General features: G+C 39.1%; 1 protein-coding gene across 2 annotated transcripts in view; it reads right to left on the bottom strand.

Moving 5' to 3' along the window:
* The window catches only part of LOC136876166 (ornithine decarboxylase 1), a 75,897-nt gene that overhangs the window by 36,840 nt on the left and 20,362 nt on the right, over positions 1 to 18,695 (bottom strand). Inside the window, exons 1-5 of one of the 2 annotated variants that reach the window (XM_067149886.2) lie at positions 17,392 to 17,734; positions 6,175 to 6,367; positions 5,806 to 6,006; positions 1,155 to 1,251; positions 996 to 1,072 (exon numbers count right to left, since the gene is read on the bottom strand). In XM_067149886.2, the coding sequence (XP_067005987.1) occupies positions 996 to 1,072; positions 1,155 to 1,251; positions 5,806 to 5,895 (264 nt within the window). In that variant the 5' untranslated portion in view covers positions 5,896 to 6,006; positions 6,175 to 6,367; positions 17,392 to 17,734. Of the gene's footprint in view, positions 1 to 995; positions 1,073 to 1,154; positions 1,252 to 5,805; positions 6,007 to 6,174; positions 6,368 to 17,391; positions 17,735 to 18,695 lie in introns of those variants that run through there. The other variant, XM_067149885.2, reaches the window with a different exon arrangement.

Below are 18,695 nucleotides of genomic sequence, written 5' to 3'. Positions count from 1 at the left end.
TTAGAAATGACCGTTATCTCATCTTACAGCGGACTGTGCAAGGCAAAATACAGGGTCGAAGAGGTGTCGAGAGGCAGACGTAATGGCTTGGAAACATCAAAGAATGGACTGGAATTCACACTGTTGAAAGACTTTTCCGCCTAGCAAGAGATCGTACTGCATTCGCCTCAGTATCGCCGAAGTCAGTGGGGACCTGATATGGTACTGTGAAGAGGAAGAAGAATAAACCGGGCGAGTTGGCCGTGCGCGTAGAGGCGCGCGGCTGTGAGCTTGCATCCGGGAGATAGTAGGTTCGAATCCCACTATCGGCAGCCCTGAAAATGGTTTTCCGTGGTTTCCCATTTTCACACCAGGCAAATGCTGGGGCTGTACCTTAATTAAGGCCACGGCCGCTTCCTTCCAACTCCTAGGCCTCTCCTATCTCATCGTCGCCATAAGACCTATCTGTGTCGGTGCGACGTAAAGCCCCTAGCAAAAAAAAAAAAAAAAAGAAGAATAAGAAGAATGTAGCTATGATTATAAAATCACTCCTTTTGTTTTTTTCTGCTATTTAACTGTCAATTCTTCTTTGGATAAATGTGATAAGACAGACTAGAGTTTGATAACATTTACAGCCCCTCCAGTCCGAGAACAACCAGCACGTTCAAAGGTTATGCATAAATTGCAGCACTATGTTTCAGTCGCACTGTAATGGCCAAAAATTCCTCATTTCCCCACATGGTTGTGAACAGAAGTATTTTCCTTAATAAAAAAAAGTGTAAAGTAGTCGATAAGGGAACATTCTAACATCGAACCATCTTCGAGTTGGGGGAGAAAGAACTTAGCAGTCCTTCTCCATGCAATATAACATAGAAAATATATAAGTGGGTTGCATTACCAGAGAATTTAATCATTCACTTTCATTCCTGGGATGATTTGAACCACTGAGCAACAAATGATATCATTACTGCACGTGAAATGCAATGTCAAAACCAAGATTTAGTATTGTTACTCACCTTTGAAGCACAATCAAAACCTGTTCCCAGAGCAGCCAGCACTTCCAGAACACTGTAGCTATCATTGCACTTCACAGCTGAGAAAATAAAGAAAAGGATTATTGAATCTTGCATATCAATAGTATACTCAAGAGCACAAGACATAACAAAAGTTCTTACCATAATGGGGCTCAACTCGAGGCAACTTCATTTTCCACTCCTTATGTTTACGTACTACATCTCCAATATCACAAACATAGAAGGCTTCTTCCTGGACCTGAGGAAATATACACCAATTCACATGCTATTGTTCAAAAGGATAAATACCAAAGAATTTAATAAATGTATTATGAAATGAATAAACAGAGGGCTGCTAGTTCAAGGGCCATACTAAAATAAATAAGCAACATTAAAAAGAAAATCATAAACCATCAGTACAATACAACCAAGTGCATATTTGCAATCTACAGAATTTACAAAACATGTCGAAGTAATACAACATCATTAACTGTGATCGTGGGAGCACAGACCGTTGTGAATGATATTTTGTTTTGGTAATGTGCTGAATTCCTTGTTGAAGAGTAAACTGCTACTGCTGAAATTCACCACAAACTTCAACATGGAGATGTCTGCATGGCACAAGCACTGCTATGGAATGGGTGAAACATGAGCATCAACGATCAATGTCAAAGATGTCACACTTGAAGTGCCTCACTGAACTCAATATGGAAAGAGTTGCTAGTGGCTTTACATCGCACCGACAGATAGGTCTCATGGTGACGACAGGATAGGAAAGGCCTAGAAGTTGAAAGGAAGTGGCCGCGGTCTTAAAGGTACAGCCCCAACATTTGCCTGGTGTGAAAATGGGAAACCACGGAAAACCATCTTCAGGGCTGCCGACAGTGGGTTCGAACCCACTATCTCCCAGATACAAGCTTACAGCCACGCGCCCCTAACCGCGCGGCCAACTCGCTCGGTAAGGGGAAAGAGTTGATAAAATCATATAAATGGATATAACTGCAACAAAACCTGCAGTACAACACTGTGCAATGAAGGAAATTATTCTAAGCTTAAGCTATCAAATAGCCTGTAACACGAGTCCCACAGTTATTACTAGAAGACCACACAGTTCAAAGAAAACAATCTTACAAGAACTACTTCACAGTTATCAAAATAAAGATTATTTTTTTACCAAGTATTGTGATCAGTGATTAAAGAAAGTTCCCACATTCATTGTGGCAACAAAACAGCAGAGCAAGGAATGGCATCACTGGAATTTACCAACAAAAAAAGAAAGCAAAGACAGTGCTGTCTGCTGGATAAAAATATGGCCACTTCCTTTTATGATGCAGAGGGGTGCATTATGGTTGAATTTCTTGAACATGGAGAAACCAAAACCACTTGCCTTTATATTCAAACAATGCACAACCTTAGTTGTGTATTGCACGCAAAACACCCAGGAAGGTAGATACACTATCAAAAAGTCTGTAACAGAGTCTCACGTTTATTAACGGAATACAACAAGAGTTCTGGGAAAAACCACCATGTAAGATCTCCTTCATAGTTATCAAAATAAAGGAGATGATTTTCTTTTAACACAATGTACACTAGTGTCCAGAAGTTAAGTATAAGTTACGAGTAAGCAGGGCAACAGGAAATACATCGCATATCGCACGACATATGCACCTACCAACCTTACGTGTTCACTCTGTATAGGAAAGGAGTGTTCCCTGCTTTGACTAGCGGCGTAACCGCAAGGTAAGCACAGCCAGTGCCTGCGCCCCATATTCCCTCAGTCGTGTTTGCCCTGTTATAGTGTGCAGAGTGTAGCCTTGTGGTGAACGTGACAACATAATGGCACGACGACGCCATTTGGACCCAGTTTTGCAGGGTAGAATACTCGGCCGCCTGGAAGCAGGCCAGACACAGACCAAAGTCGCCGTATCCTTGAATGTGCCACAAAGTGTCATTTCCAGGCTTTGGAGACGATTTCAAGACACAGGAGATGTTAGTCGTAGGCCAGTACCAGGTCGACCAAGGGTAACCACCCCACAACAGGACCAATATATCTAGCCTTAACCGCGCGATGAAATCTGAGTACACCTGCAAGGCCGTCTCAGGGGTTGCTGTTTCCCGGCCCCTGTGTACCGGAGGCTCAGAACAGCGGGGCTGTATGCCCAATGTCCAGCGGTGTGCGTCCCGCTTACTCCAACACACAGACGGGCCCGTTTACTGTGGAGCCGTCAACATCGAAAATGGACCATGAATGAATGGAGGCATGTGCTCTTCACAGATTAATCCCACTTCAGTTTGCAGAACGATTCCCGTCGCACATTTATCTGGAGAGAACCAGATAGCCGATACAACCACAGAAACATCATGGAACGGAACCAGCATGGTGGTGGTGGCGTCATGGTATGGGGCAGCATCATGTTGAATGGCCGTACGGACCTGCACGTCTTCATGGGTGGTCCGAGGAACACTTAACGCTTGGAGATAAAGGGATGAGGTACTTAGACTACATGTTTGACTCTTCAGAGGTGCGGTTGGTCCGGACCTCCTCTTAATGGACGATAATACCCAACCGCACCGCGCTGCTTTAGTGAATTTCTGGCTGCGGAAGACATTCATCGCATTAACCGGCCAGCCAGGTCCGCTGATCTGAATCCTATAGAACATGCCTGGGATACATTGGGGAGGCGAATTGCATCCCATCAGTCTCCACCAAGGACCCTCCAAGACCTTCGCATTGCCCTTTCGGAGGAATGGGATCGATTGCCACAGGAGCTCTTGGACCTTCTGATAGAGAGCATGCTATGTCGTTGCGAAGCATGTGTGGCCGTTAGGGGTAACCATGCACCCTATTAACAGCATATTTTGTTGTGGAAGACATTGCCAAGTCTTGTTAGTTGTCAAAGGTGTACCTTAGCTATCAGAACCATTCTGACACTTTTTTTGGACAAGTTGTGCGACATATGGTGTGAGAGTCAGCTTCCATTTGTTCATCAATCCGTCTGACATTTCTATCCCGTGGTATGGCCTCATTTAGTGATTATGCTTAACATTTGGACACTAGTATACATCCTCTCTCTGCGCAGTTCACTAAGGAGAAAAAAATGAAAAAAAAAAAAAAAACGGGGTGAGAAGCTCTGCCGCACCCTGCTACAATCCTGACAAAACATTTTTTGACCGTCCAGCTCCATGGCTAAATGGTTAGCGCGCTGGCCTTTGGTCACGGGTTCGGGTATTTTAACCATCACTGGATAATTTCGCTGGCATGGGGGCTGGGTGTATGTGTCGTCTTCTCATCATTTCATCCTCATCACGGCACGCAGGTCGCCTATGGGAGTCAAATCAAAAGACCTGCATCTGGCAAGCCAAACATGTCCTCGGACACTCCCGGCACTAAAAGCCATACGCCATTTCATTTCATCATTTGACCAGCAGAGATGACTAATTTTGGGAATGTTCAATGACTGAAATCCTTAAAAGAGGAAATTCCTGCTGCTGAAATTCACCACAGACTTCAGTGTGCGTATGTGTGCAGCAAGGGTGAGATTTGTGTTAGAAGGGTGAAACATTTCAGAGATGCAAGCTCATACAATGGTGTGTAAAATGCGCACAAAGCAATGAAGATTGTTTAAAAGTGAAGAAAAGCCTGTAGGTTAAGAAGATGCATTTGGTTTTTCAACAACATATCCTGGTTCATGAAAAATTGTTCCATGATAGTTTCAAAATGACCTTTGTATTATAATCAATATTTGTGTGTTACTGCTCACTATATATACAGCTTATAAACTTTGAAAAATTAATTTTCAAGCAGGAAGAGGTATCTAAAGCAAAGCACTGCAATTTTGTTATTCGTACTGTAAGGAGCCTAACTGCTACAATCTGTAGTCTATTTACAACAAAGTAGGACGAGCAAAATATTTTTAATTCCTCCTGAATAAGTAAAATGAACACACAAATTTTGGTATTACTAGCCCTCTAATAAAACGTACACATTGTTATACATTGTAGACAAGAGTATTGGGACACTAAATCAACACCGGTAATGCGGTGATACAAAATGTGCATATTAAAGCATGTGATTTGACGTAAGCCTGTTATAAATGTAATTAAAATTGAAATAGACTTTCAACCTATTAGGTCATGTTACGTATATTTAGTACGTGTTGAAGAGATGTTAAGTACAGAATAAAAATGGCCAACCAGACACCAGTGGAACCCAATTTCGCATGTTGCTCTGCTAATTGAGCTATGTACTATATGTACGTAACAAGACCTAATAGGTTGAAAGTCTATTTCGATTAAAATGCGGTCACGAAAATTCAATATTCATTGACTTGGCCCACAACAGGAGATTTGCACGCACTCTACAGTGTGATGGCAGTAGTGTCAGACTTGTAGCTTAGATCCTTTCCAACAAAACAAATATGACCTAGGCCACCATAGCTCAGTCTATTTAGTTCATCACTATTTCTGAAGGATAAAAAAAGCCATTTGACACTCCACATCATACGATGCCTGCATGTAAAAAAATATATATCTTGGCGTTTATCAAATATAATTAAAACTCAGCCATAAGTCATGCAACAGAAATCTGGTTTAATCTCCCACTTTGGTGGACTAGAACCGAAGGTCAAAACTGCCAAGCAGGTACAAGTCAAATCAAAATGCCTGTACATTGTAGATGAAGCTATACAATTATTATTATTATTATTATTATTATTATTATTAATATTATTCCCATCTCTAGTCTGGTTTCAATCATGAACGTATTTTCTGAATAGCTGCCAAAACTTTCAACAAAATCTGTAAGTGTCCTCACCCCAGACTGAGCAATGTCCCTGATGACTTTGAAGACGTCAGTTTCAGCATCCAGCACATGAACACGTTCATCAAGATTGGCGATTTTCATTTTGAACTGATGTCGAAATCGCTTAAATTATAACTGATGATCGATGTTTGGGAGGGTATACAGTTGAGCGAGAGTTGGTACTTCTCAGAAAGAGTCGGCTGAATAAGCAAACTGAAAGAAAAGAGTACTTTATTAATTCCAAATAAAATATTGTACAAAATTATTACATATTAACACCTGAAAGCCCATTATATTTAGAAATGATGTAATTCCATAATAATCTAAAAATGTGAGGTCTATTAATAATAGATTCGTTTTTTTCATACATCATATACTTACGAGGCAGCCTTCGTTCAGTTTTAGGCAGAGTGAAATATACAGTTATTTAGTGGCAGTTAAATGAGCTGTCGCAGGCAAGGCAGCACTCTGCAGGCCAAGGTGGTTCCCCGTTCAGAGACAACCTCCAATTAGACTTGTAGAGGCAGAAGCCTGCCGCGGGGCTCTGAACCAGCCGACCAGAGATGTTGCAACCCTGCAAAACAAAACCAAGCACAAACACATCCATAAATAGCAGTATCCTATCAAATACAAACAATCTCAGAAACAAAAAGAAAGCTTCAGGGATCAAAAGAGAGAGTAAATTATTTACAGTTTTACACAGTGCACTATGTTTTCTGGTATGGGCTATATCAAATTTGTTACTTTCATTGACCTGTCTCAGTCTCATCCTTGACTTTGACAATATGAAAGTGACTGAGGTATGAGTGATGCTAGTAATACCATTCCTTATGCAGCCAGTCCCTGTTATGAATGGTGTGAAAATATCGCTCATAGGGTTGGTTGGTGCTGCATTTCAGTGGGCTTGGCAGACCGATATGTAATAGCAATGGCTGGCTCAGTGAGGAAACAACAGGAAACTACCTCACTCCTCATTTCCCTAGTACGCCTCTTCAGTGATGCCTAGGCTGTTTATGACAGCTGTTGGCAGAGCTGCAGAGGATCAAACCAGCCTTCGGGCTGAATACCCAATATACATACAGTGGGGTTGACAGCGATAGTAGAGCACAGGCAGGTGTACTGCTCATGGTACACAAAATAAGATCAAGAATTGATAGCTACACTTTTTGGAATGAAAGGATTATCCAATTAAGACTATAACTATCCAGTTATAGGGGTATATGCTCCAGTAGAAGGCAATTCAAAAGAAAGTGATGGGTTCTATAATGATCTGCAAGAGATAGTCAATAAAATTAACAAACAAGATATGCTTCTATTACTGGGAGACTTCAATGCCAGAGTTGGTAATGAGAAAATCCAGAATCACATCAGAATCCATGAAGAAATAACTCGTAATAACAAAGGAACAAAATTAATAGTCACTGTCTTCAATCAGTTAAAGATCATGAACACAATGTTCCCACACAAGGACAGCCACTAGTATACGGGGTCTTGCACGAAATCAGAAATCGATTATAGATTATACAGTATAATTTGTAATGGTAAATTGGCAGATTTAGTCTTGGATACAAGAGTCTATCGAGGCCCTGAATTGGAAACTGATCACTATCTATTAGTAGCACCTATTCGTCTGTCTAGATGGTATAAAAGAAACAAACAAACAAACAATACAAGAAATTAAAACTTCTTACATGGTTAACCTATTAAGAGACCCCAGTATAAAATGGCTGTACCAGGAAAGACTTAATAATCTTACACAGATGACACCGTGACAACGTGGAAATGGAGTGGTCTAAATTGTGTTTAATTTTAAAGCAGTCTGCTTTTGAGAGTTGGGAGTTAAGAAAAATGGCAGAGGAAAAAGGGTTTAAGAATCTGGGATGAAGAAACTAAAAAAGTTATTTCAGACAAAAGAAATGCTTATACATTTTTTTTGTCAACTAGTAAATTAGAAGATAAAATACAGTATCACCACAAGAGAGCAATAGCAAAAAGGGAAGTGCGGAAAAAGCACAGAAAGAGTGGAAAAACTGTTTCACACCTGGAGACTGATACAACAAGACCACAAACACAGACCTATAAAATACTCAAGAAACTGAATATTGATGTAAAAGAAGACACACACATTAATGCAATACCTCTAATGGAGTGGCTCATTTATTTTCGGAACCTTTGAAGAGTTTCAAATATTGAGCCATTTCTTCCGCCAACATCTCTTAACAAGTCTTCGGAAACCATTACACTAGAAGAACTGGAGCTAGTACTCAGAAAACTTAGAAATGGAAAAGCAACTGGAGAAGACTCAATAAATGCAGAACTATTCAAGTACTCCAGTGATATCTTCAAGCAAAGAATTCTCAAATTCATCAATTTAATTTGGAATGGCAACAGACCACCAGAGAATTGGCAAAAAGCTATAGTTATTCTTCTTCATAAGAAGGGCAGTGTGAAAGATTGTGGAACTTACAGAGGGATAGGTATACTCAACTTGGGTTACAAAATTGACTCTAATATTGTCAAAGAAAAATGATTCAGGTATTATGAAAATGAATTGGAAATGAACAACATGGATTTCAAAAGGGACGCTCATGTGCTGATGCTTACTTTACCTTGAAAATCTTAGTAGAAAAACGCAGGGAAGATGCTTACTTTACCTTGAAAATGTTAGTAGAAAAACGCAGGGAATTTAACTTGGAAACTCACCTAGCATTTGTTGATTTTAAGAAAGCCTTTGACCTAGTTAACAGGAACAGACTTTCTTAATATCTTAGCAGAAGATAATGTCCCACTACAGTTAATAGATAACATATACAACATGTACAGTGACAACCTTATTGCAATAAAGCTAGGTAATCATCAGACTGAATGGGAACCGATTAGCAGAGGTGTGAGACAAGGTTGTGGACTTTCTCCTTTGTTGTTCATAATCTATATGAACAACATAATGCAGGAATGGAGGCATGAAAGGCATGGATCAATCCCAGTCAGCAGATATCTCGCACGTCTAGATGCTGATGATGATGATGCATTGGTAGCATCATCAGAAGATGATCTTTAGTGGTCAGTATTTAATCTCCAGAAAGTCTCTTCAAAATTCGACATGATCATTTTGCCACAAAAGAGCAAAATAATGGCCTTTAAGCGGAAGGACCCTATACCCAGTAGATAATAACATTTTGGAAAGAGTCAACGAATTCAATTATCTGGGATACAATTTATCTTACCAAGGGGAAATTTATATCTCTGCAAAAATAACCAAATTTACCAGAACAACAGGAATCATAAACGTCATATCATGAAGCCATCTCTTGTCCAAAAACACACTCGCTTACGCCTTTATAACACTTTAGCCAGACCAACCCTTTGTTATGGCAGTGAGGCATGGACAATAAGAACTCAAGACATTTAAAGAATTACAGCATGTGAAATGACATTCATGCGCAGAACAGCAAGCGATACAAAATGGGATTGTATAAGAAATGAAGATGTGCTTAAGGGACTGAATGTGAAACCAGTAATCAATTAAATCTATGATTAACAAGAAAACTGGAAACGTCACGTTCAAAGAATGGAATCTGGAAGACTGCCAAAGGAGATCCTACGCTATCAAGCAAGAGGACAGAGATCTATAGGACATTCAAAGACACGATGGAAAGAAAATGCAAGACTGTAATGGGCCACATGGCCCAATACTTGGAAGGATGATGACATAACCTCTCCTCCCCAAATGCCAACCTCACCTTTCCAGGATGAACAAACCTGTTCCCACAGACGAGGCCCTGTCAACTGAGTCACGGCGGTATAACCGTTACATTAATTGCGGAGGAAATGCTGTAATTTTAGTCCATTAGCTGAGAGGTGGCAGCCCCACCAATGGTCTTACTTCCTTCAGGCTAGCAACCCGTCGGAAGGACATTTGATTGCTTTCACGTCTTGCAAAAAGAAAAATGCAAGACCGTAACGGGACACATGGCCAAATACTTGGAAGATGATGATACAAACAAGAAAGTATAAAATAATAGTAAAGCAAAATCGATCTAAAAAGAATATCATATGAAACTATGGAGAAATTTTGGTAATTCACCGAGAATATTAACTCCATTTATAGGGTTAATTCTCCCAATTCTCTCCATTCTCGAATCTGCCATAACAATCATGAAAATATGTACCAAAACAAGGCTAGCATTAACTGCTTTTGTTTCAAACAATCTATAGATTCTCTCACAAAAATTTTGGTTTGTAAGACTAGAGGAGTGTTCATTTAGAACCACAAAAAACAAGCTCTAGCACTGAATATGCTGACGAAAACTACTGCATAGTTGTATCTCAAAATAAAACTGTTGAAACTTTTTTTACTAGTGGCTTTACGTTGCACCGACACAGATAGGCGACGATGGGATAGGGAAGGCCTAGGAGTTGGACGGAAGTGGCCGTGGCCTTAAGGTACAGCCCCAGAATTTGCCTGGTGTGAAAATGGAAAACCACGGAAAATCATCTTCAGGGCTGCCGACAGTAGGATTTGAACCTACTATCTCCTGGATGCAAGCTCACAGCCGCGCTCTCCTAACCGCACGACCAACTCACCTGGTCAAAACATTTTAAGATACTTGTCAAGTAACTGGGACATTTTAAGATACTTGTCAAGTAACTGGGAAGTACTGTATAACCGAGTTAAGAGAAAATCATATGTATTTGTACAGATTCAAATCATTACAAATTAATAGCAAAGTACAGTCTAAGTGTCCGAGTCACTGCAGGATATGTATATATTTTCATGCAGTTAATTGGAATTTAAAGTAAGGCTAAGCACATTTATGCAAAATGTAAACATCCTAGATAGAAGCTATCCTTAGGCTATAGTAAAAAGCAAATGTGGAAATAACTGTATGAAATGAAGCTTAGTCACCAATCTACTTTATATGGTGGGGTCAAATGATGTATGTGGTTGAAGACAACTCAGCAGTGAAGTAGACTAAAATAATAAGCAGAGCTGGATCTAAAAGTTGGAAACTTTGATTTAATAATAGCATACAAACAAACATAAGTTTCATAGTAACGAGTACAGTACCTATTCATTTCAGGAGACATATTTTAATTAATATTAATAAATGTGGCCCACATCCACAACTGACAACTGTCTACGATTACAGAACCACCAGGAATCATTTTCAAGTCGTGAGAAGATCCAGCTTTTAAGCCTGTTTTTTTTTTCCTTTAAAAAGGACACCTTTAAGAGATTTTATTCTCTACAACTGTATACCATCTTAAATTTGCATACATCTGCACTCCAACCAATGTTAACCCATCATCTATAATAATAAAAGGAAGTGTTTGTGCGTGTGTGATGTCCAGCCAAATCTACGGCATGCAGAGATCTGAAATGTTAAGCTTAGGTACATGGAAGGAGGTCCCAATGCACCTCAAAGCCTCAGTTTTAATTTTATGAATGAAAAACTAGCCGAAAAAGTGTGCTGGGACATGACAATCCAGCATTCTGCACAAGGATTATATGCATAATCTTAGATTCATTGTCACTAGGCAATGTACATAACATATGTAATACAAGTCAAGGCCAAATTAAAGTCCATGGCATAGGAAGTCATTTTCGTTCAGTTCGTCATACCCAGAAGTGTTTGGCTGTATGTATATCTGCAATGCCCAGCCAAATCTACGGCATGCAGTGATGCTTTTGCTGATAACGCATGGCTGTGTCAAAGTGCAATTTTTGCTTCAAGATATGAAGCTGTAACAACACCAACAAGCAACTTTTACGAGAATTACCCGGTGCTCAACAAAAAAGACAAGACTATAGACAAAGATGAGGCTGTCAACTACATGACTAAAGCTTTTGAAGAATTTGGAATCACCTGAAGTACCCTCGAACATCTTGGAGCGCAAGAATCTGGCACCAAGTATTCTCCTCAGGAACTTAAATCCTCCTTGCCTCTGCAATGAAACACGACTCTCAACCAAGAAACTGATGCCAAAAATTGTTGAAGCTGGCTAGAAATTCTGCGGGCGAAATAGTATTAATTCCTCAGATTCAAAAAATCATCTCGTCAGATATGGTGTTTCAATTTAGATACCTACAGTTCCCTATTCATTTGAGTTTCATAATGTGCATCAACAAGGCACAAGGGCAATCGTTTGAATTTGTATGACTCTCTTCGAAAACTGTGCTTATCGCAAGATCAACTGTACATGGGTTGTTCACGAGTTGAAAAGGCAAACTCTTTATGCATAGTGTCCACAGAAATGTTCTCTCAAGTTTCCCTGACCTCCAAAGAAAAATTTCCCTGACTCACAAAAACTGAGTGACAAGTTAATTCACCAAACAGCATGTTTTACAAGGAACAAAAGAGGAAATTCCAGCCTCTACCATCCCCATAGCTGGCCTAATTCTCTCTCCACTTCCTTTTTTCAATTATTTATGGAGAAACAATTACATTGATGGCACTTTACATACAAACAAATATTTTAATGGTAATATGCACCTTTACCTTATTTGCAACGAACAAAGTACAACTAACTTACTAATAGAGAAATTCAAATATGAACAAGTTATTTTATCACTGCAATCTAATACTATTTTATGTGGATTTAAAGCACTCTTAAGATGAAAAGCAATTAACTTGTGTTTGTAATGTAGATGAATGTAACGAATTCCAATTAACCTAGGTCTAAATGCAAAATAGTTTTCCAATTTGAAGATCAGTCAAAGGACAGGAATGAAAGAAGAAAAGTTTGCACTTATCAAAAAGTCTGTTGTTTTAGTACGTCGAGCAGGGCTATCTTTAAAAAGATTGTACAGAAACCTAAAAAAATGAAAAAGGTCCCAGTCAATTTTGCCATTTTGCTTTACGTCGCACCGACACAGATAGGTCTTGTGGCAACGATGGGACAGGAAAGGCCTAGGAATGGGAAGGAAGCGGCCGTGGCCTTAATTAAGGTACAGCCCCAGCATTTGCCTGGTGTGAAAACGGGAAACCACGGAAAACCATCTTCAGGGCTGCCGAGAGTGGGATTCGAACGCACTATCTCCTGGATGCGAGCTCACAGCTGCGCGCTCCTAACCACACGGCCAACTCGCCCGGTAGTCAATTTTGGAGATCCCAGTTTTCATGGCTCCATTCACTGTAAGCAAACTGCATATGCCTATATTAAGAGATGTGCCCTTGGGGTTTAGAACTTGCAAATGATTTTTAAGTTTTTTAAAATGAAACTGAGGTTAACATTCCGCTCATCCATTGAGATTTGGAAAATATTTCCTAAAGGTAAGGACAGTCCATGTATAAAGCCATTTATTAAGTGATCCGCAGTTGTCCTGCCTAAAAATACACTGTTCCAACACCTTGTTGCAACTTTTTGAAGATTTACATCCAAAAACCTTATACACAAGTCCATTTGTCCTTTTTGGACAAATTTGTTTAATGATTCATCAAATCAAACAACGTAGTCAGAGTACTGTTTAAAGTCATTTTGCAAACTTTCTTTAAAATATGCAGCTAATCCATTATTTAGCTAACATAGGAAGCCTTAGTCTTGCCCATAGTGAAGTTTTGATCAACTGAAACTGCCTGGGAACATTGTTTCAAATGCTGTGGAGGTTTCATCACAAGAGTTGAGAGACATCTTTCCAGTGACAACCTGGAGAGCCCACATGGCTTTAGCCGATGTATCACCATCTTCATTCACACTGAAAGTCTAACTCCTCTGACTTGTTCCTGGCACTGCTAATTCCTTTGTAACCGTGCTCGATAGCTGCAGTCGCTTAAGTATCCAGTATTCGCGAGATAGTGGGTTTGAACCCCACTGTCGGCAGCCCTGAAGATGGTTTTCTGTGGTTTTCCATTTTCAAACCAGACAAATGTTGGGGCTGTACCTTAATTAACGCCACGGACGCTTCCTTCCCACCCCTAGCCCTTTCCTGCCCCATCGTCGCCATAAGACCTATCTGTGTCGGTGTGACGTACAGCAACTTGCAAAAAAAAAAAAAAAAAAAAAAAAAAAGCCTTTGTAGCTGTGCATGTAATGCTAACTCTTGGCTGTGTATCTTCAAGTGGATATTGAGTAGAGGTATTCTTTGCAAAGAAAGAAATTGCTGGCTGGGAAAACTTAGCTTTCATGTATTTTGTATGAGTAGGTCCTTTAGCATGGGTAACATATTACTACGGTTGAACGATTTACAACACACTTTGCAGTATGCTGAAGTTGCTTCATTTACCGATATGACCAACCACTTAGTTCGAGAAACACTTTACTGTCTACCCAGAATTTATTAAATGTACATTGCTTGTTAGCCATTGTCAAGAGTTTCAAGCAAGCATCCTAGAAATGAATTTTTTTTTTTTGCTAGTAGCTTTACGTCGCACCGACACAGATAGATCTTAATAATAATATTTGTTTTACATCCCACTAACTACTCTTTGGCGGTTTTCGGAGACGCCGAGGTGCCGGAATTTTACGTGCCAGTAAATCTACCGACACGAGGCTGATGTATTTGAGCACCTTCAAACACCACCGGACTGAGCCAGGATCGAACCTGCCAAGTTGGGGTCAGAAGGCCAGCGCCTTAACCGTCTGAGCCACTCAGCCCGGCTGAGGAGATAGATCTTATGGCGACGATGGGATAGGAAAGCCCTAGAAGTTGGAAGCGACCGTGGCCTTAATTAAGGTACAGCCCCAGCATTTGCCTGGTGTGAAAATGGGAAACCACAGAAAACCATCTTCAGGGCTGCCGACAATGGGACCCCTGAAGATGAAATGAAATAGAGAACACAAAAATGGTTGAAAGAAATGACACAAGGGCACAACAAAAACTGTAGAATTGTTGTGCACTTCTTGTGAAAAGTACATTTTAAAAAAAGCTACAATAGCCTAGGTTACAGCAGACTAGAGCATAAAAATATCCCCTCAAATCCATCAATGGGGAAGATTTTCCTGATTTTCCAGGTTTTTGTCTATTTCCCTGACTTTCCCTGACAAAAATATTTTTCCCTGACTTTCCAGAATGTGGAGCACTATGTTAATGCATCTTGTCTCCAAATGGAAGGACAATTAATATAGTTTATCCAGAAGCTCTATAATGAAAAATTAGTTCTTATATAATATATGGTCTTTTAATATTGTTTGTAACACCCACCAACCCAGTATCTTAAGCATTGAAAGTAACAATATAATTAAAAAATAAAATAACGTAATTCATGCAATTTATGTAAAAACGATGTGTTAATGTTTTTTCTCTTAAATAAATGGTTTTATGACATCCAACGGTTGAATAAATAATCACAGGCGAAGCCACAGGTACATGCTAGTAAATTATGCAGACATTGTCAGCCTACGTAAGGAATTTCTACAACAAAACCAGGGTACTATCATCAAAGCCATGAAAATAACCCCGGTTAGACAAGTTTCCAATAAAATAATTCAATGACAAATTTCAACCAAACATATACAAGACAACTGTTAATCGTCACAAAATAAAATGTTAATTAAGATCAACCTATGCAATACTCCTATTACTCGCGATGAGTTACAATTGGTCAGTACATGTTTTGACTTGTTTCAAGCCACCATTAGCTGACAAAGCCTGGTCAAAATACTTTTTTTTTTGGACTGTTGCACGATATTTTTCAACTATTTCTATGTATTTTGGTATAGTCTATTCCAAATATGAAGTCAGTTTTCCTGTGAATGCTCTAGTTTTCATGCAATATGAGTTTTAATTACTGTTGCATACTTTAGATTTTACACTGAATGTTCTAGTTTTCACAAAATTAGATTTTCATTATTGTTACAGATTTTTGTTTTACACTGAAGTTAGGGGACAACAACAACTACCATTCCTCATAGATTGAGCATTTTATAATTTTTATACACAGTATACAAATGTATGACTTACTAAAGTAGTCTGATCATAACTGGATCATTTATGTGGATATTAAAATAGTAAAATTTCTCCTTGGACCACAGAAAGGTTTCATAAAATATCCTTGCTATCTGTGCACGTGGAATAGCAGTATTCAGGAGAAACAATGGACACAGAAGAAGTGGCCCGAAAGTGAAACTCTCGGAAGTAGGGATGCCGAATATTGTGAATGAATATATTGTCGGCTTGGTTTGATGAAGCAATTCGTAAAGGCTCTGAATACTGAAAATTACTGTTTTAACACATTATTTCTGCTTTTCCTGGTCTGTCATTCGAGGAAATAAAAGCAGATGTGTTTGATGGTCGTCGCATTTGATCCCTTATATGTGACTAGGAATTTTTTCAGGAAGATTGATCAAAAGGAGAGAGCAACATGGATGTCTTAGCAGTTAAGAACTTACTTGGCAACAAGAAGGCAGAAAACTATGTACTTCTGGTTCAAAAGATGCCAAGGCATTTCGCGATCTTGGATGCAACACGAGTATCAAGATGCATTTCCTGAATAGCCACCTTTATTAATTCCCCAAAAACCTTGGGGATGTTAGCAATGAGCAGGGGGAACACTTCCATCAAGATCTGAAGACAATGGAATAACATTATCAAAGGCGATGGGCCAGGCATATGATGGCAGACTACTTCTGGAGCATCGAACGAGACTGTCCTGAGACAAGTCCACAAATGCAAGAGCTACAAGTGCAAATTCTTGCCTGATTGGGTTTTGCATGCCCTCTATGTCATATTGCTGCATGAATTAATCTTCTATCTGTATGTATATATCAATGCTATAGTCAAGAATATTATGTGATTGTATTTAATAGTGCTTTATATCATATTTACGCTCAAAATAAGTTATTTTAATCCTTTGCATTTCAAAACTGTATGCATAATTGTATGACACTGCATCTTTTTGTGTTTAAATGGCTTATAGTATCACCACGAAGGTGGTTAAGATAATATCCCACATTTGTGAGTTGAGATAAATGCTGAAAAACCTCTAGCTTACAGAGAATAACTTCAGGCATGAAATCAGTGCATCCAAAATTAGTTAAGAGGAAGTGTTTTTATCAATCCATTTTGTTCCCCTGTTAATCATTCTCTTATAGACTAACGATTATTCTTTACCACACTTTGTCAGCTGATGGCTTGAAACAAGCCAAAACATGTAGTGACCAATTGTAACTTATCACGAGTAATACAAGTACCAATTAGGTTGACCCTAATTAAAATTTTATTTTGTAACAGACAATGGTTAGACAAGTATCAAAAACCTCAAAAATGTTTGTCCTGGTGGTCAGTAATACCTGCAACCAGGTAAAGTCAAAATAAATCTACATATGATTCACAGACACTAAACGATGACTGGAACATTAACTCTTCACTGAGCAGTACATTATTTTCACAAATTATAGGAACCTGAACAAATAACTGCTGAAATTCACCATTTAAGCACCTTGTCCAAATATGTAAAAATGCATGTCATGAATTGTTAGCCAGCCATACCTGAAACCAGGTGAAGTCAAAATAAATCTACATACTAACTAAACAATGAATTGAACACATACATTAACTCTCTTCACTGAACAGTACATTATACTCTTATTATATGTTTACTGGGTTCCATATAACAACCCTATGTCCCAAAAATGTACTACTTAAAACAAATTCATTACCAAGTGTTGCCACAAAACCTCCGCGTCACTGTAAGTTATTGAACGCATTCACTAAACAATCCAAATTCCAAATCACAAACCAGCCGGCTGTCTAGTGGTTGAAAAAGATTCTAACGTAATGGACTCCGTTTTTGAATCTATTACTGAATCTATTTTTGAAGAATTCTAAAATCTCCTCCTACTAGAACACTATAAAATGTATTCTTTTTCAAGTTTGAAAAAGATGTAAAGAATAGGGATTACTAAGCCGGCTGGTTGTCTGGATTGGTGTGAATGCTGTTTATATTGGCTCTTAAGAGAGCGCTTCACTTCGGACACCCATTCACAGCGGTCAGTAACAATACTGAGGCTCCTCACTTGGAGACAAGTATTTATACAGTTAGTGATATGCCAAAGGAACAAAGGTCCCCCTTCTCTCCTCTCTACTATCACATGAGCCACACTGCTTCTTATAATGTTATCAGTAAGACAATGGCAGGCTTGTCACGTGATTGACATACATCTCATCTTCTCATCTACGTCAACATCTACGCATACACTTCCCCCCCCCCCCCCCCCCCTCCAATCACCCACTTGTGAGTGATATACACTTCCCATCACATATTCCAATATCATTAATGCATTTCCAATCAGTGGCTCTTCAACTTGGGAGCTTTGATGTGCTTCTGATAATAGTGTAGTTCACCTTTGCTTTAGGGTGTGGTTGAATGGAGGTATGAGAAAAAGGTGCAAGAAGAAGACAAACAAATGAGAATAACTAGAATCCGAAGAAATGCAATATGAACATGTTCATTAATTCAGCAGGTGTGGGATGATAAGAACTGATACTGCCATATACCAGTCGTTAAATATAAAGCACTAAACAAAACTGAAGTGACCGACAGAAAATGATTGTGGTTGCTTTAAAGAGTGTGTGTGTGTATGTATCATTTTAAAAACTGTAGTGACAAATTTAGAGTAAAAAGGTAGAGGAAAAAGAAATATTGCCCAGAGATTAAAATAAAGAAGACTAACTTTTAAGACTAATAATATTCTCTGAGACAGAGAGTCGCTAACTGACAGTAATATCTTGTAATGGTAACTGACAGTTCATCAATTCTACAAAGTCTTGTTACTTTTAGCATCAGAAAGACCATTATTAAGAGTCAACCTCACTCCACATCTGGATACGAATGAATTTTTTTTTTTTTTACAACTTGCTTTACGATCACCGGCACAGATGGGTCTTACGGCAACGATGGGACAGGAAAGGGCTAGGAGTAGAAGGAAGCGGCCGTGGCCTTAATTAAGGTACAGCCCTAGCA

This window comes from Anabrus simplex, chromosome 6 (genome assembly GCF_040414725.1).
Source record: "Anabrus simplex isolate iqAnaSimp1 chromosome 6, ASM4041472v1, whole genome shotgun sequence".
Classification (NCBI taxonomy): domain Eukaryota; kingdom Metazoa; phylum Arthropoda; class Insecta; order Orthoptera; family Tettigoniidae; genus Anabrus; species Anabrus simplex.
The sequence above is the reverse complement of the archived record's forward strand: the minus strand, read 5'-3'. Positions and strand labels throughout refer to the sequence as shown.